The 26,606-nt window shown below is 35.8% G+C and overlaps 1 protein-coding gene across 2 annotated transcripts in view; it reads right to left on the reverse strand.

Annotated features, from left to right (window-relative positions):
* Positions 1 to 644: 644 nt before the first annotated feature.
* Positions 645 to 26,606, reverse strand: part of MSH2 (mutS homolog 2) — a 74,148-nt gene continuing 48,186 nt past the window's right edge. For both annotated transcript variants that reach the window (XM_007190051.2, XM_007190049.2), the window contains 8 exons: positions 15,470 to 15,593; positions 13,518 to 13,668; positions 11,004 to 11,101; positions 7,590 to 7,835; positions 6,305 to 6,509; positions 4,699 to 4,946; positions 2,920 to 3,095; positions 645 to 1,097 (listed from right to left, as the gene is read on the reverse strand). In XM_007190051.2, the coding sequence (XP_007190113.1) occupies positions 927 to 1,097; positions 2,920 to 3,095; positions 4,699 to 4,946; positions 6,305 to 6,509; positions 7,590 to 7,835; positions 11,004 to 11,101; positions 13,518 to 13,668; positions 15,470 to 15,593 (1,419 nt within the window). In that variant the 3' untranslated portion in view covers positions 645 to 926. The remainder of the gene's footprint in view (positions 1,098 to 2,919; positions 3,096 to 4,698; positions 4,947 to 6,304; positions 6,510 to 7,589; positions 7,836 to 11,003; positions 11,102 to 13,517; positions 13,669 to 15,469; positions 15,594 to 26,606) is intronic.

Raw genomic sequence — 26,606 nt, forward strand, 5'->3', positions numbered from 1 at the left:
TTAAGAACTATCTTTCCCAAAGCCAACTTCATATTTCCTATATTTTTATAGTCATAAAAATATTTCCCTATTTTATTTTCTACAGAACTACAAACACTAAAAACTTGGTAGTGTTGCTTTGTACATTTAGGTAAAAAATTCACTGGAGTTGATTTTTCTATATGCTATGGAATAGGGATCCAATCTCATTTTGTTCCTATATCAATACCCTATCATCCCATCACCATTTATTAAAAAGGCTATCCTTTTCCTCCCATGTTCAGCAGGACCAGCCACTACACTCTTAACCTCTCCATCTCCCTGTAAAATAAAAGTAGACTAAAATCAGCGTTCTCAATCTGAAAGATTTTGTTAAAATCCAGATTTCTAAATCTCATCACAAACTGGGGGTGGGAGAATGGCAGATGGGCTGGAGGATCACACTAGGACCCTGGATTTATAATAGGTTCCTTGGCTAATGCATATGCAGCCAACCTGGCTCGTGCCAACAGATGGATACTGTGGGGAATCACTGGAAATGGGTTCCATGGTTCCTTCTAGCTTTAAGATCCCTTACTTTTTTACAAAGTCTCTGGGCTACTTGTTTCTTCCATACCATTCTGGAATATGTGTAAAAGTCTTATCACAAAGAAATACAACACATATCAAATTCTAAAAACTACATGATTTTATTTATAAAATTCAACATATTGCCTACTATTGCCCATGTCCATTGAAGTATTCCTCAGTTACAGCTCTCATTTTTCAAAATAAAGATCTTTGAAAATATACTCAGGTAGAGCCAAGTATACTAAATATTTTATTAACTTCATATCCTATGGACATCAATTGCTAACACTATGGAAAAAGGGTTAATATAAAATAGTACAAAAGCATTACAGACAATAGCTTATCAATACTATCTTCATTCCATTAGTGGAATTTACTCATGTAGTTACCTTTATTCTTGAAATTATTTCATTTACAAAACGATTATTCTTTGCTATCACCTCAGCTTTCAGCTGTTTTAACTTCATTACGATGTTTTCTTCTGACATTTCAGTAAAGGGCACTTGCTTCACCTTGGATAAAAACTCTTCAATAATTTTTTCACCTTGCTGAAAAACATGTGAACGTTCCATTAGTCTTTAAAATGACTTTTCTAAAAGTCACATTAAATAGTAATGAATTGTCCCATTATAATTTCAATCTAAACACTCCACCCAATATTTAAACAACATTCTTTAAATTTTAAGTGTGCACCATCTAGAATTTACAGCAAAGCCCTTAGTTGACTCTATTTCTTCATAGCAAGTCGTTTAAAGGGTATTTATAAATATATTTTCAGCTGCTAATGCCAAAAGAAACTGAATATTTTAGTAGTTCCCAAATCCCTCAGCTTTTATAACTGATATATAAACTTAACCTTCTGGGGGGAAAAGAACTCAAGGTTTACAAATACTATAAGGTATAAACAGTCACTGAAAATTTAATACTCATACACACATGGGATGTTTCTTCTTTGTTTATTTTACTGCCTAGTTATTGCCATTCTAAAGAACGTGGTTATTACTTGCTATGTGACCCGTGGGCTAATTCCTTAACACACATTCCTCATCCGTAAAATGGGGACAATAATATTACCAACCACACAGGGCTGTTATGAGAATTAAAGAGTTAAAGAGTGTAAAGTGCTAAGAACAGTGCCTGGCAAAGGACATAATGTTTATTACTGCATGTGAAGCTGAACTAAAAAGTCTGCTTTTTACCAGGGAGCCAGTTAGTAATATGTACCTTAGAGGTGAAAGGTAGATAATCCAAATGATAAGATAGAGAAGAAACACATCTCTATTAAATAACAAGTGCCTCTTTTTCCCAAAAAATAAAATCTAGATTGATAACATGGATAATTCTGTGTTATATGTCTCCCTTAGCTTAAAATTTTTAAAAAATTCATTGTAATTAATATTATCAAAAGTATATGACTTCTATTCTAATTGGGAATCATTTACATAAAGGAGACTACCTAATCCTGGATCACGGATAGCTGTGGAGCTGATACCAAGACCGTTTCATATCCAGGATGGCAACCTTCCTTACTTAAAACTATTAACAAGTTATAATACATATCTCCTGCTTGTATAGGTACAACAGATAAAACCTTATCTTTTAAGCCCCCAAACCATACACATCATCTATTATGGTAACATCATCTATCCTTCAAGTAAGAACAACAAAAAATTCACCGGGTGAAAGCTAACAATGTGACAAGAAGTTGTCACAATGCATAATCACAGTAAATGCTGCCAGGACCTAGATGTAAATTAAGATTCTTTTATTTTCGTTATTACAGAAAACTAATAATCCTTTAATTTTTAAAAAATCCACTGGGCATATGCTTATACCTTTCTGTGTGAACGTCTAAATTTCACCCACCACTCAGAAGGCCTAACTTAAGATCCACTGCTCCCACAAGAACTGAAACATCCTGCCCACAGAGAGCTTTCCTGAGTAAACATTTGTCATAATTCTCTATGACATGCTCACTATTACTACCTCCCCAACTAGTTTCTAAACAACTGGAGGGCAGGAACTGTGTTCATTTCTTCATCGTCTTAGGTAAGCACTGAGTAAATATGTAATTTAACTGAACTCGATCTATTTGTTTATAAGTAGTCAAAGATGTGCATAGACCTCTATAACTCCTTTGAATTATGTATTTTAACCTACACTAATATTCTTATCCTCCTGCTTTTGAAATCTGGTACTTGAAGTGCTATCTTTCAATTGTGCAGATGTGTGCAGTGGTGAAACCAAAATGATACAGATGGATTCTTTACTGTGCAAAGAAATGTTAAGTGGAAACCAATAATGAATGATCAATAAGTAAACATTAGAATCATATAGGAAAAAAATAACTACAAAAATAATTTGACAAACCTCTCTTTCCAGATAGCACCTCTTTGCTGCTGGTTCCATTTCATCATATTCCTGTGGTTTCCCAATATTCTGAAACTCCTCTAGTTCCAGGGCTTTTTGTTTAGCACACTCTATTACATGCCTGGGGAAATTAGCAAGCTCGGCAACGTGAATCCCAAAACTCTGATCACAGACACCTGTAAGAAATTTGAGTGTGAGGGGCAGGGTAGGAAGAGACAGCAATTTATGCAAATGGAACTTACTTTCTCACTTTGTCATTAGGAAACGTAATTTTGTATTATTTCAAATACATTAGCCAAATGTTTCACAGTAACTTAAAGAAATTTTAATTAAGCCTCCAATGAAAAGTGATTATGACTTGGCACACAGTACTGTATTTTATCCTCGACAAATGTAGTAGGAAAAATAAAAATAGCAGAGAAAAGGCTTGACAGACAGTCCTCAAAAGCCTAGACAAATATCTGAATCTGAAGAAAAATTAATCAACACAATATCTCTGAGGTTTTCTCATTTCATAAGGGAGGAACTAAAGTACTGTGAAAAAACAAAAAGATACATGTAAAGTATCACTAATTAGGAGGAGTATTTAATTCAAAACGTATTTCAAATGACAATGAAATTTTTGACCCAAATCTAGTCTAGTAAATTTTTAGACTAGGTATGTTAACTTCACCCACATTTGCAGAAAATAAACTGACTTAAGACATTCCTTCCAAATGTTAAATACCACTGATGCTCACAGTGTTATCATGGAGCTCCCATTTCTGCCTCAACCGTAAATTTCCCTTTAGCCTAGTTATGTACCCCATGCATTCTGGAGCTGGATATTTTGCACAGCTTAGAGAAACAAAAATAAAATAGAAGCAAGTGTTTGATAAACATCCGCAGTGAAGGAGGAACCTGTTCATATCTTCTCCAAACTTCACCTGGTCTTTTTTAATACTTTGAACCCATTTCTTTATCACACAAAACACCTTTTAAAAAGCAAAACCTCAACTTCATGCTAAATGCCATGTCCAACCAAGAGTATCTATATTCTCTATCAACAACAACAATGCAAACAGTAACTCAGAAGGATTCCTAAGAAGCATAAGCAACGAAGAATCAAAAATAATCTCATTTATGTGCAACCAACTGATGCAGAAAAATGCATTCATGGAAAATCAGAGAGCCATCTGAAAAAGCTATTCTGATGATTGGTGAAATGTTAAAGCAATAAAAACTTTACAGTATGTTAATCTCATCAACGCAGTCATCTGATTAGCTGCCAGGTCCACTAATGACAAACTTTTCTCAAAGGATGGAATGCCAACAAATAAGTCATTCCTTACCTGATAACTACTAACAATTTCAAGATTTCTGGAAACCCCAGCTTTAAATGAACCTGTTATATAACACATTCTTAAAAATATAATCAGATAATTATGACAGTTTATTAAACAGTAACAGCTAGAGCCTCAGAACTGCAAAGCTTATTGTTACCATCAAGTAGCTAATTTGACAAGAAAACATGCTGCCATGGGAGGTAGGACAAAACCCCTGTGAGGATGTTCAAAAGTGCAGATCATTCTTTCTGTGACTGTTTTAAAATGAGTGGTTCTACTATGAGACATAGAAACAGAGATAACGTACCACGTCCCTGTCCCCAGACTGTAAATTAAGAGGTAAATGTGTTCCGTAAAAACATCAATAACTCATCCTAATGCAGAATAAGGCACTTACTAATGATTCCAAGGATAGGAACACCGAATTTGCAGTACACCAGTGGTATGCACTCACCTTTCTTCACCTGATAAAGCATCGTTAAGGTCTCTTCAGTAGTTAGTGCTGTGACATGTAGATTATTAACAGTTGGTATCTGATTGGCCAAGGCAGTAAGTTCATGAAAATGGGTTGCAAACATGCAAAAAGCACGGATCCTTGTTGCAATGTACTCTGATATAGCCCACGCTAACCCAAATCCGTCATAGGTAGAGGTTCCTCTTCCCAATTCATCTATGATTATTAAAGAATCTTTGGTTGCAGACCTGAAACACATAATTACATGAAAATTTCCCATGATATAGCATGTGGTTATGCAAACAACAAATTAAGGCAATACAATGGGAAAGATGTGCCACAAATGTAACAGATTAATTATCTTTATACAAAAATTCAATGAGGTCAATGAAAAGCACTAAAACTTCAGTAAGAAAATGGGCATGGACATGAACAAACAACTGACATAAGAGGAAACAAATGGTGAATAAATATTTTTTAAATTACCAATCTCATTAGCTGTAATCTAAGAATTTCCAAATAAAGCAGCTATCATTCATTTCTTAACAATCAAATCAGTCAAGATTAAAAAAAATAACACCACAAGAAGATGGGACAAGAGTGTGGTGACACGAACACTCACATACACGGCTGGTGGTCACGGTGAATCTGTGTGCCTGCCGCAGCCCTACCAACACCAGATATTAGCATTTTAGTTTCTCTTTAACCAAATGAAAGGAGGGGAACTTTTTTTTTTAATTAGAGAATTTGACAGTTCTTCATGTGCTTATTGGTCATTTCCTTCTTTCTCCATGAAATGCCACTGACACCTTTTGCTTATTTCTTTAATTTTTTAAGTTATGCATATTAACTTATTGACTAATTACTGAACATCTGTATTGCTTTTATAATTCCCCACGAACAATAATCAAAGCATAATTTATTAAGGATCTACTATATGCAAAGTACTTTAGAAGACTCCAAGAAACAGAAGGCATAGCCTCCCTGTCTTCAAAGAAGCTCCTAAAAATGAAATAAAGACAAGAGATTTCATAAACTCTAAAATTAAAAACTAATAAATTACAGGCATGTCAAAGAGTTCGAAGAAACACCCATGACCTTAGGCACGTGTGACAAGGAAAGTCATCAGAGAAGTAGAATTTCTGTCATTACGGGCCTGTAAAGATTAGAAAGGACTTAGGTAAACAGCAGGGAAGGACCATTCCGGGTAGTGTGAACAGCATAAGCAAAAAGCATGGCAGTGGGGAGATTCATAAGGTGAACAACTACCAGAAACCTTAAGAAGACAACATTAAAAATCAAAGAAGCGGGCTTCCCTGGTGGCGCAGTAGTTAAGAATCCACCTGCTAATGCAGGGGACATGGGTTCGAGCCCTGGTCCGGGAAGATCCCACATAAAAAAAAAAAAAAAAAAAAAAAGATCAAAGAAGCTTTCCACAACTATCGCCAGTCACCCTTTTAAGATAATATAAAGTGCATAAAGCTCACAGGAAAACTATTAAACTAGATAAAAGATCACAGATGTTTTATAGATGAACCTGCAAATTTACTTTTCAAAGGACAGAGACATCCATTTCCATTTTCAGGAGACTGGGAAATGAACTCACCTGAGAATAGAAGCAGTTTCTAACATTTCAGCCATGAATGTGGAGACTCCTTTCAACTGACTGTCACCAGCCCCTACCCGGGCCAAGATGCAGTCCACCATGGACACTTCTGCTGACTCACATGGCACAAAACACCCAATCTGGGCCATGAGAACTACCACCCCAGTCTGGCGAATATATGTTGATTTACCTCCCATGTTGGGACCTACAAAACATTATATCAACAAGCAAGATTATTAACTTATTTGTGCTACTAATAAATTGAATATTACTCCTAAATTGCACATTGGTGACTAATTACCTAGGTCATGTGATATGACATACAAGAAGCAGACCACAGGCTGCCCAAAGGCATGAACAAAAGTCCTGCCTTATACTAGTCCCTGAAACAATGCTATTTTCTCTTCAGACAAACCTATGCTGTGCCCTTCTTCAAGAGGACCCATGAAAAATATATCCTACCTATAATTTGACTATGGTCTAGAAAGAACATACCACTTCCCCACAACTCACAAAGCTGCCTGCAGGATAATTTTATGATATTCAGAAAAGCAGTACCTAACTGATTAATTAACTAAACACTATAATTCATTAATAAATGCATCTATCAGAGAATGAATCAGTATGATCAAATCCTTCAAATCAAGTAAATTCCACAATAAAACCCAAAGACATGACCTTACTTTTGGAAAATGTGCAATTTACCAATTAATGGTGTTAGATTATATGAACAACTTGAAAATCCATTTGGGGAAATAAAATACAATCATTGACTGTTTCCCAAACACATTTGCCCGAAGACTCCTATCACCCCTGTACCCTAACACTTTTATTTTCTAGAATCTCGTTAAGATCTCTCAAACCCCTTTAGTTTGAGACAAGCTACCTTAGTCTATACACAAGTCTACTTTTTTCGAGTTTCACATGAATACAGTATCATGTCTTTTAAAGAACTGCTACCCTAAGCTGAGGTCATTCCAGCACCTAATTCTGCTTGACTTTCAATGACCTCACTATTGAAAGGTCTGGCCCAAAAGTAAGCTTGGAGGATGAAGAGACGTTCATTTTTAAATGAACTGAACCCCTGGAAGAGAAGTTTCATTCTGTTCACATATATTCATTCATTCATTCATTCATTATTAATATACTGCTAACTAGAATGAACAACATTCTTTTTCTAACATCAAGGACTAGGATTTTCTTCATCAACTTGAAATATATTTCCACTCCAACATATTAAATGGGAAACATTACCCGCAAAAAGCCCATAAACTAGGTTTTTTACCAGTAATGATGTGGAACATCTGTTTATCTTTTTCAAAGTGAACATCATTAGGAATAAATGCAACTTCATCTTGAACTTCAACACAAGCATGTCTGGATGCTTTCAGTATAATTCTCCCTTGTCCTTTCTCCAAAATGACCGGTCGTACATATGGAACAGGTGCTCCATTGGACACATGAGCAAAGCTTACAACAGCATCTAGCTGAGCTAACACATCATTGAGTGTCTGCATCGGTTCTACATAGCCTATATAAAAACAGAAAAGGTACACAGGAATACTGGATAAGAAAAAACACATATAAGCAGCTGTAAGAATAAATTCAACCCTCCTCCATTTGGGAATTCAAAAACCATTTCCTAATTTATATAGTTTTTAAAAACAGAGGTTTGCCATAACTAAACATGAAAGGAACACCTAAAACTTAACATGAGGTTAAAATGTGTTGTCACATTTTCCCTTACTATGAACAGATTTCAAAAATAGAGTATGATGCCCTCCCTTACCAAAATCCATTAACATATAAAAGCGCATAGCTGCTTGGACTTCCCTGGTGGTGCAGTGGTTAAGAAGCTGCCTGCCAATGCAGGGGACACTGTTCAATCCCTGGTCCGGGAAGATCCCACATGCCACGGAGCAACTAAGCCCATGCGCCACAACTACTGAAGGCGGCGTGCCTAGAGCCCGTGCTCCGCAACAAGAGAAGCCACCGCAACGAGAAGGCTGCACACTGCAACGGAGAGTAGCCCACAGCTCACGGCAACTAGAGAAACCCGCACGCAGCAAAAGTTAACATCACCAATGATACGGCAAAAGACATCATGTGCCCCTTAATATGAATCCACAGACAACGGTAACGTCTGCGTATTCCAGACAAAACTGTATCACCTGAAAACAATCATGAGGAAACATCAGACAAACTCAAACTGAGAAATGTTCTACAAAATAAATGGCCTGTTCTCAAAAAAAAAAAAAAAAAAAAAGAAGAGTGCATAGCTGCTTATATAAGGAAATGAGGTAGAGGTTAAAAAAAAAACTAACAAGAAAAAGCTTCTGTGGAAAAGCTTTCATGATATACTGATAAGGTAAGAAAAGCAGGGTGCAGTGATATGTGAGGCACATTTCTAAATTTTAAGAGTCTGAAACCAGGAATGGCATTTCACAATTATCCTAAGATACCTGCAAACACAAGGTAATAAGATATAATGTGACTGTCAAGATTGTTACTTGAGGTTTTTTTTTCCCATGCAGTTAAATTTTAGCATAAATTTAGTTCCATAATTGTCTCTTAAAACACTTTCAACACTCCACTAGAGCAGTAAAACTAAAAGCTATTACATACATTAAACAGTCCCTGACACATGCTAGGCAAAGCATGATTAGGCAATAAAAATGGTCAAAATTTTCAGAATAGATTCTAAAATTTTAATAGGTTGGAGGGGCTGGTGTAACAGACACATGGGTCACACGGAACTATCACATGGACATCAATGTGTCAAAAGCTTCAAAAGACAATCAAGAGAACACTTTAATTTTAGAAAAATACAACATTATGAGTTTAATCAAATGGCAGGAAATCTGACTCATCTCTGATTCCCTTGTTCCCCACAAAAGTGATATAATATTTTTTGAAAATAAAAATTAACTTATGAATGGCCAAAAACAAATAATTCTTACTGTTTCACCACTTTTAAATTTATTCCTGTTTTACCTAACATATTAAAAAAAGGGGGCTTCCCTGGTGGCGCAGTGGTTGAGGGTCTGCCTGCCAATGCAGGGGACACGGGTTCGAGCCCTGGTCTGGGAAGATCCCACATGCCACGGGGTGGCTGGGCCCGTGAGCCACAATTGCTGAGCCTGCGCGTCTGGAGCCTGTGCTCCGCAACAAGAGAGGCCGCGATAGTTAGAGGCCTGCGCACCGCAATGAAGAGTGGTCCCCGCTTGCCGCAACTAGAGAAAGTCCTCGCGCAGAAACGAAGACCCAACACAGTCATAATTAAAAAAATAAAAATAAAAATAAAAATTTTTAAAAATAAATAAATAAAAAAATAAAATAAAAAAGGGGGGGGAGGGGGAGAGTTCATCATACTACCCTACCATATAGCAATAGGAACCTGTGAGAATTACTTAAATATTAGTGGAGTACTTACATAATTACTTTAACTCATAAAATTTCTAACATACCAACAAGAACAGGTTTATAATAAAAGAAAACCAAAAGCCTCTTAATCGAGAGTCTATATTTGGTATCTCACAACACCTGGCTCTTCACAGTGTCACCTTTTCTGGTTTAAGAGCAAGATAAATTACAAAAATGATCTGTTACATTTTTAATAAAGATAGTTTATGATGTGTATATCAGACCAAGAAGAGGTTTCATTTAAATTCAAGGTGACTCCAAATACAAAACCTTCCATTTAAATGTTAAAATCTAGCAGTTTTAACCTACTAGGTATTTAATGAATATTAGTTAATATTATTTTGGGGGAAGACTCCCAGTTTGAATATACGTAGTGTTTTTTAGGGTCCTTACAAATGCACTCTAGGCTAGGAACATAATTCAACTAGAAGATTACCATGCTACAGCAATCTGATACCACCAAGCAAAAATGTAACCTTTACAAATCTCATTCATCTCAACACAAATATATAAATTATACTAAAACCCTTTAAAAGTTTTATGTTTCTGACTTACTATAAAAATTCATAATAGTAAAACAATTTACAGAATTATACATGCTTATACTTTTTAAATGACTTATTACCCCTAAATAATCCAGCACACATAACCTGAGAACAAGGACATCTTCCTACTTAATCACTATACACACCCAAGAAATGTGACACCAATATCATATTATCTCATATTAAACTTTGCCAATTTGTCCCAATAGTGTCCTTTATAGCTAGTCCCCAGTTCCAACCCCTAGTATTGGATCCAATCAAGGATCATCCTCTGCCTTTGACTTTTCTGTCACTTTAAGTATCCTTTAATCTGGAACAGAACCTGCCCATTCCTTCTTTGTTTCCACGACACTGACATTTTTAAAGAGTGCAGGCCTTAAAAAGTATGTCCCACAATCTAAATTTATCCAATTTTTTTCTTCTTGTTACTATTCAGGTTAAACATTTTTTTCAAGACTACTACAGGTATACCTTGGAGATATTGCAGGTTCAGTTCCAGACCACGGCAATAAAGGGAATATCACAATAAAGCAACACACAAATGTTCTGGTTTCACAGTGCACATAAAAGTTACGTTTACACTATACTGTAGTCTATAAGCGGGCAATAACAAAAAATGTATATACCTTAAATTAAAAAATACTTTATTGCTAAAAAATGCTAACCATCATTTGACAAGGTAGGTTGCCACAAACCTTCGACATTTAATGTATTGGTTCTATTAAATTTACCTGAAGAAATATTCACAATTTCTTTAACAATGGCATCCTGGGCGTCCTCATATTCGGTTTTATTTTTGGTATACTCTTCATTGAGAGAAGTCAATTTACTGCAAATCAAGATAATGGTATTATTAAAAATATTAAAACATCTACTGGAGGTAATGTGCACTATATAAAATATATCCAGAGTATTATCCTATAAAGCATCAAAACAATTAAAATCGAAATATCAGTAGAAAATGGGCAACTCATTAGGGGCGAATGTGGCTGGAATTCAGTGTATTAACATTCATGCTGTTTGGAATGGCCCATTGGCACCAACAGTATTCTTGCTATAACAATTATTTCCTTGAGTAAAATTCTGGTCTGTGACCTTTTCTAAAATATTTAAATGGAACCTAAAAAATAAAACAAATGAATGTATACAGCAAAACAGAAACAGACACAGATATAGAAAACAAACTAGTGGTTACCAGTGGGGAGAGGGGGAAATTAGGGGTATAGGATTAAGAGATAGAAACTACTATGTATAAAATAGATAAGGCAACAAGGATATATTGTACAGCACAGGGAATTATAGCCATTATCTCGTAATAACTTTTAATGGAGTATAAACTATAAAAATAACGAATCACTATGCTGTATTCCTGAAACTAATATAATATTGTAAGTCAGCTATACTTGGATTAAAAAATAAATAACACACACACCCCCACACACAGTTTCTCTCATTACTGTAGGAAACGGTCTTTGATACTGAAAGTTGTCAAAGTAAGGTAAATGTTTTGAAAACAATCTTATTGAGCAATTTAAAGAGTAAATGAAAATTAAAGGTTGAAATAAAAATTGCTGAAGATGAGAATAGAGAAAAAATATTCACTGGTATCAAAGGAAGGGAATGAAATTAAAAACAAAAAGACAAGATGAGGGGGGTCACAAAGGATACGAGAAAGAGGGGGAAGTACTTATCAGAAGGAGGAGGGTATTAGTCAATCAAGGCAATAATTGTGAACATGATGGAACCAGCCAATGCCATAACATGCATATACAGCTCAAGAACAGTACATTGGCACAAAAAGACTATGAAACAGGCAACTGGAAAGAATTAAAGGAAGAAAAGAAAGAAGCAAAGACATTATAAAAGTGAGACTGCTGTGTGACGGGAAGAGCTGACAGAGAGAAAAGAAGAGGTGGGCAGGAATCAGATTGTACAGGTTATAGTAAACATTTAATTTTTTTCTGGATGACAGACACTGGAGGTTTTTAAGAAGGACAATTATATGATCTCAGAGTCAGATCCATAGCAAGCAATCTGTTGACAAAAAGCAATGAATGAACGAACGAATGAATTTTTCACAACTTTTGGAACCACTGTGGTCAGTTCAACCTCTCTATATATTTTGGCTTAGATAAAACAGAACTTTTGGGGTGTTATAATCATCTTCCAGTCACCCATTGGTTAGTTATAACATATATAAATTTCTTGAATCAGGGATATAGTGTGATTGAGAAACAGCAACTAATAAATTTGGCAACAGAAGATCCAGGTTTGAGTATCTATTGTTACTAGCTGTCCAATCCTGGGGAACTGGAGTTTCAGTTTCTCCATCTAAAAAGTGAGAGAGTCCTATTTATGTCAGAGAGTTGTTATGCGAAACAAACTAAACAGACCGACTGTTTTCATTACTAGGTTGTCTGAACACCTAGAAGAACGTCTGCATATAACAGACACTCAAAACACTTACTAAATAAATGGATAAAAGAGGATCATATATACAAAATTTAGCTGTAAATACTAAGAATATTCAGGAGGGTGGGAGTAAGGCTGGCCGTAAGTTCTAGAACAATACAGAAGAGAAAGGATAAATGCCCTCCCTCTACCAGTCACAGAAGATTTATTTTTAAATAATTCTTTTTTCACCCATGAATAATCTGCCTCAGGAACTTCCTAACATCAGCAAGAGAAAACGCAGGAAAAAACTGGTAAGATTTTTTTACAACGTGGAACACATTTTTTTTTTTTTAAAAAAGCTGTAGTCTAATGAATGGCCTTATTAAGGCTGGTAGACATCTCCCTAAACTAAATGATACATCCAACTGATACACCAGAAGAATTTAATTGATCAAGGTTAACAAAGTTTTCTTAGAAAAAATAAATGTGACAATAACTAACAGAGATGTGAAGGGGAACTAACTCTAATAGATATGGAAACATAAAATAAATGTAATACAATGTATTTCATACTGATAAAAGGATGGTAAGAGACATACATGAAAGAATAATCTTAAAAATAGACCCAAAGTGCCATTTCAGTCAATGAGGAAAAAATGAATTATTTAACAAGTGGTGTTGGGATATCTGACGAATCTCTTGTAAGGGAAAAAAAGCTTCAATCTTATCTTATGCCTTATATCAATTAACAATAAATACGGTAAAACTTCCTTATCATAGAACACTCACATTTCACCAGAGAATAGTTTCATGGGACTAGTAAAGACTTAATTTAACATAGGCTTACAAACCTGTTGGTAAATTTAACACCATTCTTCTGGATATCTACTGTACTGAAATTTTTATTATTACGAAGGACTTTTTCTTCCTTGCATGTTACGCGAAAATAATATCCAAATTGTGTGCTGGAATCCAGTTTAATCTGTTTGCCAGGATCCAAGCCTTCATGATCAGGAAAAAAAGAAAAAGTATGTCATAGATATCTACAGCCATTTTCAATGTAAGTGTTTAAAATACTTAAATCTAAATAGTGAAAAATACACTTTTATTACATGACAGCATACTGGAAATTATTAATATTATCCAACTGGGAAAGATGCACATCCTACTTCACTTACTTCACTCAAAAAACTACATGAAAATACTTAAATCCCCTTATTTTTTTTTTTTTTAAAGGATTTTTCTTATTTATTTATTTATTTATTTATTTATTTATTTTTGGCTGTGTTGGGTCTTCGGTTCGTGCGAGGGCTTTCTCCAGTTGCGGCAAGCGGGGGCCACTCTTCATCGCGGTGCGCGGGCCTCTCTCTATCGCGGCCCCTCCCGTCACGGGGCACAGGCTCCAGACGCGCAGGCTCAGCAATTGTGGCTCACGGGCCCAGCTGCTCCGCGGCATGTGGGATCCTCCCAGACCAGGGCTCGAACCCGTGTCCCCTGCATTAGCAGGCAGATTCTCAACCACTGCGCCACCAGGGAAGCCCAAATCCCCTTATTAATGTTAGCTTCTGATGCGGAGGCCTTTCTAGGTAAACCCAACCAAGGCTTCAGAGCACCAGCAGTGGGTAGCACACACTGTTCTAAGATGCTGTGGGCATGAGGGTAGATAAGAAATGGTCATTGTCCTTGAGGAGTTCTGCTGAGGGTTCTTTAGTTAACCAAAGCATTTCTCTGGAACTAATATAGAGTATAATTAAAGAAAACAAATATACTTTCCCAACAAAAACTTGAGACTCTGACAATGAAGCCCTAGAAAAACTAGGACATATACTTTGTGTTAAATGTAGGAAGCTTCACAAAACAAGCAATGATCAATCAGCTAGACTTTATGCATCTAAGATTTTTGAGTTTTTATGTTTGTCCTGTCCTCATAATCTCATTCATCATTGTGATCTTTAGACCCCAAACCAGAAGAGAGAGATAGTATCTACAAACTTATTTGCTAAAGCATGACCATGGAATGTTAGAAGCAGCAAACAACTAAAGACAGACCTCACTTGACCAGGGAGGAAAGAGACATAGAGAGAACATGGAGAGATCTATGAAATGAGGAGGGTAAATTTCAATATCCTTCAAGGCAAAGATTCTTAAATCTAGGATCCAGTTCATATAAGGACTCCCCAAGGAAACTATTTGCAAAAATTTTTATGTATGTTGGTATGGGCATATACAAGAGTATTACTGCTCTGAGGGGTCTTCTAATATGCTGAGATTTGTTTGTTCAACATACATGTGAGAGATGCTCAGAACAAAGAGGTTTATAAATTCAGAGCAAAAGAGAACAAAACAGTGTGAGACTAATTAGGGAACTGACAATCTAGGGAATTTAAATCTAATAATTTTTTTAAGTTGATATTAATGAAGTGCTTGGGAACCCCAAAGCCAAATCAATGAACTATTCCTAGTAGAACTAGGCTTATAGAGGAGGTAACATTTAAAACAGGTCTTATTTAAAAGACACGATGCAAGGGCATGTAGGGTGATTTGTCTGGCAGGAACGTGGGGTCATCCTGGGATTAGGGAAATTAGTAAAAGAAGAATCTGAAGGCGAGGCCAGGCTCCAGATGTAAAGAACCCTGTATGTATACTTTATGTGACTGTAATTTTATTCAGTAGAAAAGGGGGCTGGCACTTTAAACAAGGAAGTGGCATGATCAATTGTTTCTTCTAGGAAAGCAATTCTGGCTCCAGTGTGGATACTATGTAGACAAAAGAATTATTCAAACCTCCAAGAACCCATTCTTACCTAGATCTCTAGCTGCACTTATTAATGTTGACTGCATCTTCTTTTCTAAGTCATCCATTATTTCTCTTAATTCACTCAAGTTAGGATCAAATGAAGGTTTTACAAGGAATTCATGGTTTTCCACCTAGAGACAGAACAAAGAGTAGCTAAATTTTATCAATGATGGGTAAAGATGGAAGTCATGAAAAGTATTTTGCTTATTTAATTTAAAATTCACTAATGTTTTGAGTTAAGTGATTCACTATCCATAAGTTACTCAGTCACAACTATAAGGAGTTTCTACATATTAACAGATATAAAGAGTTCTGTTTATTAGGAGCTTAGATCTCTAGATATAGAAAAATTATTCATATGAAACATAGTGCTGATAATTTTGTCCCTAACAGTATTCATTATTTTTATTTATATTTTTCCCTAAGCAATGTTTAAAGACCGTAACAGAATATGTAGTTTTTGCCCAAATCAATGATCCATCTTAGGAATCTCGAAAAGTTAGATCTTGAAATCCCTTTTTGAAACAAAACAAAATGACTAAAACTTGAACAAAATTATGAAAGAATATTTTTTAAAAAGAATGAATCCTATCCTTATAGACATTAAGAACTATTGAAAAGACCTAATTTTATGTAAAAATATGAGTCAGTTTTCTAAAACAAGATTTTTAAAAATTCAGTAAGTGAGATTGATATAAATTCCTCCCAATTACTATCCACTTAATCAGAGCACACCTTCTTCACATACCAAAATTGAACACCACGATAAGGAAATAAAATCACAATACAGAAAGCTAGCATAAAAGAGAATAAAACATTTACCAAATAACTTTCTCAATTTAAACCAACAAAAGATTTAATTATATAATATACTAAAATTTAAAATTTCAAATAAACCTAATTTTTTAAAAGGCAAAAGATTTGTAAAAATAGCTTTGCAAAATATAAAAATGTAAAGGTTGACATTTTCTTTTATAAAACGGCACTTGTGTGCATGTATGAGAAAAACATCAAGTCATTAAATGGGCAGGCATAAAAACATACAACTCACAGATGAGAAAATAAGTAGTAAACTAAAGCCACAGAAAACTGCTAAAGCTCCATAATAATAAAACACATGAATATTTAAGCAACCTTAAGATATTATTCTATAGCTATTTTTTTTAAGGAAAAAGAAAAAACCTATCACCAAATACTGAGGCTATAGTGAAATTGGTATACTCATTCATTTCTGGTGAGAATCTAAGTTGTTATAACCTTTAAAAAAGAAAAAGCAATATGAGACAAGACTCAGAGATATTTGTTATACTCTGACATAGCAATTCTACTCCTGGGAATTCAATCTAAGGAAATAATGCAACAGAAGCAAACAACACAGGGATGAATAACATCTCTACAGATTTATCTGTTACAACAAGACCTGGAAATAACAGAACTTCACAATATTTGCACAATCATACATCACTAGAATATTATACAGTTATTTAAACAAACAACGAAGATGATCTAGAAACAAGGACCAAGACTTATGATAATCCAAGGAAAAAAATAATGCTACAATGGTGGATTGACAGTGTTACAGAACTGCCTTCTTCCAATGAAACTTAAAGAGAAGTGAGGCTGAGCCAGGCTTAGTTCCTATCCTCACTCCCACCTTCCAGAAATCCTCTGGTGAGTCAACAAAACCCTGAGAAATCTCACTAATAATCCCAACCTGGAGAGTAGAAAGTTGAGGGGTGCCCTTACATTTTCCTTCCGCAGATGGCAGAATACTATTCTGAAAATGCTGCTGGGAGACCCCAGTGAAGCAAGGGAAAGTGATGATTGAGCTCTAACTTAGTAAACACTCTTAGGCCACACACCAAATGGAGTATCCTTCAGTAATGCCTTACTCCTCCCAAACAAGGGATAAGAAAATATACCACCCAACTAAGTGTTCTAACCTAGAACTGAGGTATTCTAACAAACACGACATAATGACCTCTACGAGTTGTCTTTCAGATTATCACCCACCTAGCTCCAGACACACACACACCCATTACACCAGACTACACAAAGGAAATGGAACAAAATAGACCCAGGCTTAGAACTCCAAAACGGGATAATGAAATCAAGAAACAAGATAAAAAGAATAAGGAAGGGAAGTTAGATCCTAGCAATATCATTAAAATACAAATAAATATAACACAACAAAGAAGACGAGAGATACTGTTGAATCAAATTACCTGTACTGACATAGTAGAAAATACTTGATATAATCAGAGAGAATTCACATGAAAGAGATTAATTAGAGAAAATAAGTATGGAAGATACTAGAAATCTTCAAAAACAAAAGCAAATACTCCACTATCCTAGAAATACTAGATAAAATATTATAAGCACTTTTTCAAATAAATGTGTAGTTGAGTTAGGGAAAACTATGTCTGAGCTCCTGCAAAGTGGAGAGTCCCCAGCATAGGGCAAGGCCGGGGGACCATGTTAAAAACCTACCTCATGAGATATGGTAACAATTAGGGAAACCTGCCTCTATCAGCCTGGGCCCCTGGAAAAGGGAAGGCGGGGGCAGAATCTCCTCTCTTGACAATGTATGACTAAAAGCCAGCCTTTACTATATATAAAATAGATAACTAGTAAGAACCTACTGTCTAGCACAGGAAACTCTACTCAGTACTCTGTAATGACTTATATGGGAAAAGAATCTAACAAAGTGTGGATACATGTATATGTATAACTGATTCACTTTGCTGTACAGCAGAAACACAACACTAGAAATCAACTATACTCCAATAAAAATTAATTTTAAATAAATAAATAAATAAAAGCCTGCCTTCACTGGGGTTGGGATTTCAAATGTCTGCTATATGTCTTAGCAGTGAAAAAGGCTGCTGGGTGTGGCCATTTCTATTATCCCCTCCTTCTACAGTGACAGAACTGACAATTTTTCACAAGACACGTAACTACTAAGAACAAAGACTACATTTTCCAGCTTCGCTTGCAGCTAGTGTGGGCATATAACTAAATTCTGACCAACAGAATGTGAGCAGGAATGATGTGTATCATTTCCAGAATGTGTCCTCCTCTTCCCCTTTAGTCCTCTCCCATTGGCTGGAATAAAGATAAGGTAGTAAGCCATCCTGGACCTTGAAGATGAAGGCAACACCCTAAGGATGCTAGAGAAGTAAAGGAGGAGACAGGGTGCAGAGACAGTGGGGCTGCCCTGCCAGCCCTGTGCTGCTATGCCCACACTGTCGTGACAGAAAATGAAACCCCTATTCCTGTTTAAGCCATTGTTATTTATTTATTTGAGGTTTCTTTTTCAACAGCTAAATCTTTGCCCTAACAAATGTAGAAAGTTACAGGCTGAGAAATTAACTTAAATGTGTTACTGGGTTAATTACATTTGTAGGGTATAAGGCAAAAGCAAAAGCAAATTTTATCTGAGAGGATATATGATTTGCCTGTATGATTTGCACAGAAGGAACCCAGATAAATGAGATATCACAATCTAAACATACATAAAAGACAAGGAAACAAGCCACCACGAGTAAGATAGTCAAAAAAAAAAAAAAACAGTAAGACTCAGCAGAAAAAGACAAGGAGCAGATTTAAATCCAAGAAATTTTAGAGATGGAATATTAAGAATGGGAATGGAACACATGAGCAAAGAAAAAGATAGCACTTTAAAAAAAAAAAAAGACTAGGCAGACTTAGAAATGAACCAAACAACTTCTATAAATGAAAAATATAATCATTAAAAAAAAAAAAAACCGGGCTTCCCTGGTGGTGCAGTGGTTAAGAATCCGCCTGCCAATGCAGGGGACATGGGTTTGAGCCCTGGTTCAGGAACATCCCACATGCCGTGGAGCAACTAAGCCCCTGTGCCACAACTACTGAGCCTGTGCTCTAGAGCCTGCGCCACAACTACTGAGCCCACGTGCCGCAACTACTGAAGCCCACCTGCCTAGAGCCCGTGCTCTGCAACAAGAGAAGCCACCACAATGAGAAGCCTGTGCACAGCAACGAAGAGTAGCCCCTGCTCGTCACAACTAGAGAAAGTCCACGCGCAGCAACGAAGACCCAACACAGCCAAAAATAAATATAAATAAAATAAATAAATTTATTTTTAAAAAACCCAATGGGATTGTTAAACAACATATTAGAGCTGAAGAATTAGACCATCTGAAATAATCACAAAGAGAGAAGCACAGACACATGGCAGAAAAAGAATGCAAAAGTCTAACACATGTCTAATCATAACTTTAGAAAAAAAGAGTAAAGAAACACAACAGTCAAAGAGATAATGACTGATAATTTTCCAGAACTGATAAAAGACATAAATTCTCTGATTAAGAAAACACAGCAAATCCAAATAGGAAAAATAAAAAAGAAATCCACTTTTGGACCCAGTGTAGTAAAAGGAACCAATATCTGGGATCAAGACTTGTAAACAATAATAGTGCAAGCCAAAGGACAATGCAACACAATCTTACAGGTACTAAGGAAAAGTAGCGGTCAATGTGGAATTGTACACTCAGATAAAATATCCTTCAAGAACAAGGGTGACACCAAGCGGGGGAAAGCGGGGGTTCGGGGGTAGGATGAATTGGGAGATTGGGATTGACATATATACACTAATATGTATAAAATAGATAACTAATAAGAACCTGCTGCATAGCACACGGAATTCTACTTCACTCCGCTGTACAGTAGAAACTAACACAACATTGTAAAAACAACTATACCCCAATAAAAAAAAGAACAAGGTGACATACAGACATTTTCCAACAAACAAAATCTGACTAACAGACTCCCCCCACCAATAAAGGAACTCCTAAAGAATATCCAGGAAGAAGAAATGAACAGCAAAGAAAATGGTAAGCATATGGGCAAATCTTAACACTGACTATAGAGAAATCTAAGGGGTAAAAAAGATAGAACTAAAATATCAGCCAGTAATGAAGAAATATAATCTGAACTAAGACATTCTAAGGTCCTAGTATTTTGGAGGAGAAGTAAGAAGATGCTGATAACGTTTTTGACTTTGATGAGTTATGTATACACATTTTTTAAAAAAAATTTGTGAAGAACTTCAAACCAGTGCATGTGTGATAGGATAGAGGAGGAGCATAAGAAGAGGGAAAACGGGAATTTTTAAAACCCAATCAACATAAAATTAAGAAAGAACAGGTAAGGGGAACGAGGAACGATAAGAATCACAAAATAATTTGGTAGAAATAAATCCAAATTGCCACTTTAAAAAAAGAGATTATCAAATTAAACTTTTTTTTTTTTTTTGGCTGCTTTGGGTCTTTGTTGCTGTGTGCGGGCTTTCTCTAGTCGCGGCGAGCCGGGCCACTCTTCCATGCAGTGCGCAGGCTTCTCACTGCGCTGGCTTCTCTTGTTGCAGAGCACAGGCTCCAGGCACGCGGGCTTCAGCAGTTGTGGCTCATGGGCCTAGTTGCTCCACGGCATGTGGGATCTTCCCGCACCAGGGACTGAACCCACTGCCAGGCAGATTCTTAACCACTGCACCACCAGAGAAGTCCCTATCAAATTTAAATTTTTTTAAATTTTTTAAAAATTTATTTATTTTATTTATTTATTTTTGGCTGTGTTGGGTCTTCGTTGCTGCCGCGGGCCCCCTCCAGTTGCAGTGAGCTGGGGCTACTCCTTGCTGAGGTGCACAGGCATCTCACCACGGTGGCCCCTCTTGTTGCAGCGTGCGGGCTTCAGTAGTTGTGGCACGTGGGCTCAGTAGTTGTGGCTCGTGGGCTCTAGAGTGCAGGCTCAGCAGTCATGGCACATGGGCTTAGTTGCTCCGCGGCACGTGGGATCCTCCCAGACCAGGGCTCGAACCCGTGTCCCCCGCATTGGCAGGCGGATTCTCAACCACTGTGCTACCAGGGAAGCCCTCAAATTAAATTTTAAAATAAATAAAATCCAGTTATAAGTTTTACCTAAACCAAAAAGACTCACAAAGGATGGGAAAAGATATACCATGTAAAAAACAAAAAAGGACTCTGGCACTGCTTTCTTATTATCAGACAAAATAAATCTGAGGCAAAAAGCATTACATAATAATAGCATTACTATTATTTAAATATCCCTAAGAATGATAAAGGTTCAATTGCCCACACACACAAAATAAATGACAGCTCTGTGCCTTGAAAACATATGAAGCAAAAACGTATTGAATTTATGAAGATATCCACATTTCTCTCAGTAACTCAGCAGATTAAAATTAGCAAGTATCCAGACAATGTGAACAAAACAACTAAAGCTTTATCTAATGGACATATAGAGAACTCTGCAACCAAAATTAGGGAGCACTCATAATCCACAAATACATGGAGAATTTTTATGAAACTGACACATACCAAGCTTGGAAATTTAAAAACTTACTTCTAAACAAAAACTTACTTCTAAACAAATGACAAACCAAAGAACAAATAAATGATAATGGAATAAAGGACTTAAAACTAAGTAAGAAATTGTACCTCTCAAAACGTATAGGATTCAGTTGGCTAAAACACCGCATTGAAAGAAAAGTATAATCTTAAGTGCTTACTAAAAAAGAAAAGGCTGGAAAAATAGTGAACGCTCAACTAAAGAGGCTGAAAAGAGACCAAAAATAGATGAAATATATATGTAAGAATGGAAATTAATGGAAAAAAAAAAACCCCCAAAGATACAAAAGAGGATTTTAAAGGTCAATTTAGACAAGTTGATTCTCTAAAAAACAGACAAACTATGGAAGGGAAGAAGTGTCAGGGGAGGCACAAACAAATTATATTAAAAATAAAAAGGAAATCTATCTGCAAATACAGCAGTCCTTTTAAAAATAATAAGCAATCACTATGAACAACTTTTAGTAATTGGAAAACTCAGAAATATATATCTACTAGAAATATATTCAGAATATAAATAGAACACTTACAACTCAACAACAGAAAGACAACACAACTTAAAAATGAGCAAAGGATCTGAAGAGACATTTCTCCAAAGATATAAAATGATCAACAGGGACTTCCCTGGTGGTGCAGTGGTTAAGAATCCGCCTGCCAATGCAGGGGACACAGGTTCGAGCCCTGGTCCGGGAAGATCCCACATGCTGCAGAGCAACTAAGCCCGTGCGCCACAACTACTGAGCCTGCGCTGTAGAGCCTGCGAGCCACAACTACTGAGCCCACGTGCCACAACTACTGAAGCCCATGCACCTAGAGCCCGTGCTCCACAACAAGAGAAGCCAAAGCAATAAGAAGCCCATGCACCACAATGAAGAGTAGCCCCCGCTCGCCGCAACTAGAGAAAACCTGTGCACAGCAGTGAAGACCCAATGCAGCCAAAAATCAATCAATAAAATTTAAAAATAAAATAAAATGATCAACAAATACATGAAAAGATACTTATCATTAGACACCAGGGAAATGCAAATCAAAACCACAATCAAATACAACTTCATACCAACTAGGATGGCTATTAAAACAACCAAACAAAACAAAAAAAACCCACAGAAAATAACAAGTATTAGCAAGAATGTGGAGAAACTGGAATCCTCATATATTGCTGGTGGGAATGATAAATGGTGCAGGGACTATGGAAAACAGTTTAGTGATTCCTCAAAAAGTTAAACATAAAATTATCATATGACTCAGCAATTTCACTCCTAGGTATACACCTAAAAGAACTGAACAAATACTTGTACATGACTGTTCAAAGGAGTACTATTCATAATAGCCAAAAAGTAGAAACAACCTTTAAGTCCATCAACAAGTGACTAGATAAACAAAATGTAGTATATACATATAATGGAATATTATTGAGTCATAAAAGAAGCCAGTCACAAAAGGTCACATATTGTATGATTCTATTTATAAAAAATGTCAAGAATTGGCAAGTCCATAGAGACGAAAAGTAGATTAGTGGTTGCCAGCATCCAGGGAAATTGGGAAAAGTAAGTAACTGCTAATGGGTATGGGTTTTCTTTCGGTGGTAATGAAAATATTTTAGAACTAACTGGTAGTGGTTGCACAACAGTGTAAATGTACTAAATACCAATGAATAACATGCTTTAAATTGGTTAATTTTATGTAAATTCCCCTTCAAAAAATGTAATCATTGGAAAGAAAAAAAAAAGGAAAAATATATTTATGGATAGAAAGACTCAATGTTGAGAGGGAGGAGATATGGGGATATATGTATACGTATAGCTGATCCACTTTGTTATAAAGCAGAAACTAACACAACATCGTAAAGCAATTATACTCCAAAAAAGATGTTAAATTAACTAATTAATTAATTTTAAAAAAGACTGTTGTAATAATGTTGATTCTCCCCAAGTTAATCATTAAATTAAATGCAATTTCAATCAAAATACTTATAAGACAATATTATTTATAAAGTTTAGAAATAACCAATAGTACATATTAATGAAATATGAAAATATTAATATTAATGAAATGCATGAAATTATAATAAACACCAATTCCAGGATAGCATGTAATTCTGCGGAGGGATGTATGCAAACAGGACTTTATAGTGTGCATACAAATGTTGATTATATCAGTATGACAAGTATTTTATAATCAAAATTTTAAACTTTTAAATACCTCAAAAAGGAGGAAAGTGGATGGAGAAATTAACAGGAGAAATGATGTGGATAGAAAGAAGGGGAAAGGAAGGAAAAGGGGTGGGAAGAGAGAAGGAAAGAAAAAGGAGTCAAGGCCCAGAGGGGGCCAGACAGAGGAAAGGGGGAAGGTGAAAGTGGGGAAAGATAAGGGGTGAAGGAAAGGGAACAGGAACGAAGAATTCTTCAGGCATCCAGGCAGAGCAGATTACCTGGAATGCGGGGATGGGGAGGCGGGTGGGAGGAACGGGCGGTAGTAAATCAAAGTGATAACAGACATTTCATTAACACTGAATGTCAGAAGATAGTGGTGCATCACAATCAAAGTTTAGGAAAGCTGTAACTATAATAATGAAGATTTGCTCGAGAATAAAGCTGAAAGACAGATATGCTTATCAAGCATGAAATAATTCAAGGACTATAATATCCATCAACATTTCTTTTTTAAAAACCCAAAACACCTGAAAAACAGATCTAGCCAAATAAAAGTGGAATCAAGCATTTTAAAGCTAGGAATAAGGAAGCCATGGTAAAAGGACATGGTAAGCACTGAATCCATTTACATATAAACATGAACATTAAACAGCCTGGAAATTGGAATTAAGGCTACAGACATGTTGTGCATGTTTTAGACCTGGCCAGTGTAAAAATATAACTATTAAAAACCAAGAGGTATGAAGGGAGTTCTATAGAAGCACATACAAGAGTGGTTAACTGCTCAACTTTCAGAGCAGGTAATTAATACTCCAAAATTGAAACATGTCCTTCAAAGAAATCTCCAATCTCCTCATATTTTTTCTAATGTAAGTTTCTTTAACCTATGTTTTAGATTATTTTCCCTCTCTTATGGTGAAAAATTATTCATTTGAAGTTCAACAATTCCCTCCCATTAATTTTTTTTTTCTGTTACACTGAAAACCATTAGGTTGGATCCTTTTAAAATTAGAAGTTACTTCTATAGTACGAGCTCGTTTCTCTATCTATGCATCTGTCTGTACATAACCATAAAAAGACCATTAGCTGTACCATTAGCTGTGTCTCAGTGGAGGCACTACTAGGATTTTGAGTGGGACAATACTTTATTGTAAGGGACTAAAACACAAAATTTCAACATCTGTCCTCTAAACCTTCAATACTGCCCATACTTGAGAAAAGACTAAATGTTAGTTATTTCTGGGTGGTAGATGTGGAGGATTATTTTTAACTACCATCTCTCTACCTTTCTGCATTGTGTGAATGCTATTTTATATAGGTATCAGTTTTACAAAAACAGTGTTTTGTTTTTTATAGGACAACTATAAGAAAAAATGTCAACATTTTGACAGTTAATTCTAGATGGAAGAATATGAATACTTCCGTTTTTTATATTTCTTTTTTGTTTCCAAGTACAAAAACTTTAAAGTATTTATATTTAATTTAAAGTTATAAAGTATGTTTATAACTTACATATACTTATACAATAATGATATAGTTGTATGAGGATTATTCAATTGTGGCTTTTTAAAAACTATTTCAATTTCTTCTGTCCCAGTATTTTCAATAAAAATTTATCTAAAGTCATTACTTTTCCAATAGTAGATGAAATATCAGTAATAAGTGTATGTGAAAACTAAGATTCAAAGATAAAATGGTCCAAATACATATAGAAAGGTTTAAAATTTAAAACATCTCACTGAACCACCCAATAAACAAATATTGTTTACATTTTTGTGAAAAATCATTGCTTTTTTTGAACCCTGTCTTGGGGTAGTTCTGTTCTACATCTACTTCAAAAATGGAAAACCTTTCTATAAGATTTATGGAAAGCAGCCACAAAAAACACCCAATGCATTTATATAAAAAGCTAAGCCTAGGAAAAAATAAAAATTAAGCCAGCCACTCATATAAATGACTGCTCCTCTCATCACATGAATTCCTAAGTGCACAGGTAGAAAATATGAGATCATACATGAAGCGACTGATATCCTCTTGAGGTTTTCTCAAAGTGGTTCTGAGTCATGTAAATGAAATGCCTAAATTCACTACAAATATCTACAATGACAGTGAAGGGTTGAATTCACCTCATAACCTGAGCTAAGTTTAAAAGTTTCTAACTGAGAATAAAGACAGAATCTTAGGAGACACTCCTGGTGGTCTTACAACAGTTATTTCCCTCCTTCTCCCTTCCCAGTAGTGCTCTTACTTTGTGTATCTCCAACTAGAGAAATAACCTACCCCTTGTATCTTAGGCCAAACATCACATTCTATTTCTCTGGCCACAATCATTGCTTAAATAGTCCCATCAAGGCAAACTTCAGGACTCTTTCTTGGAATACGGCATGAACTGCTACTGGTAGGTAGCCATCCTAGAGCCAAAAGAGGAACCAGCCTTAGGTCAAAATTTAAATCACAAAAAAATAGAAGAGATCAAGAAATTAGGTCCTTTGGATGGCCTCACAGAGCTGCTGAATAAAGCAACTCTAAATAAAGCCTACCATATCTCTAGACTTAAAATTTCATGAGCCAAGGTGTATTGAGA

The sequence above is a fragment of the Balaenoptera acutorostrata genome, chromosome 12 (genome assembly GCF_949987535.1).
Source record: "Balaenoptera acutorostrata chromosome 12, mBalAcu1.1, whole genome shotgun sequence".
Lineage (NCBI taxonomy): Eukaryota > Metazoa > Chordata > Mammalia > Artiodactyla > Balaenopteridae > Balaenoptera > Balaenoptera acutorostrata.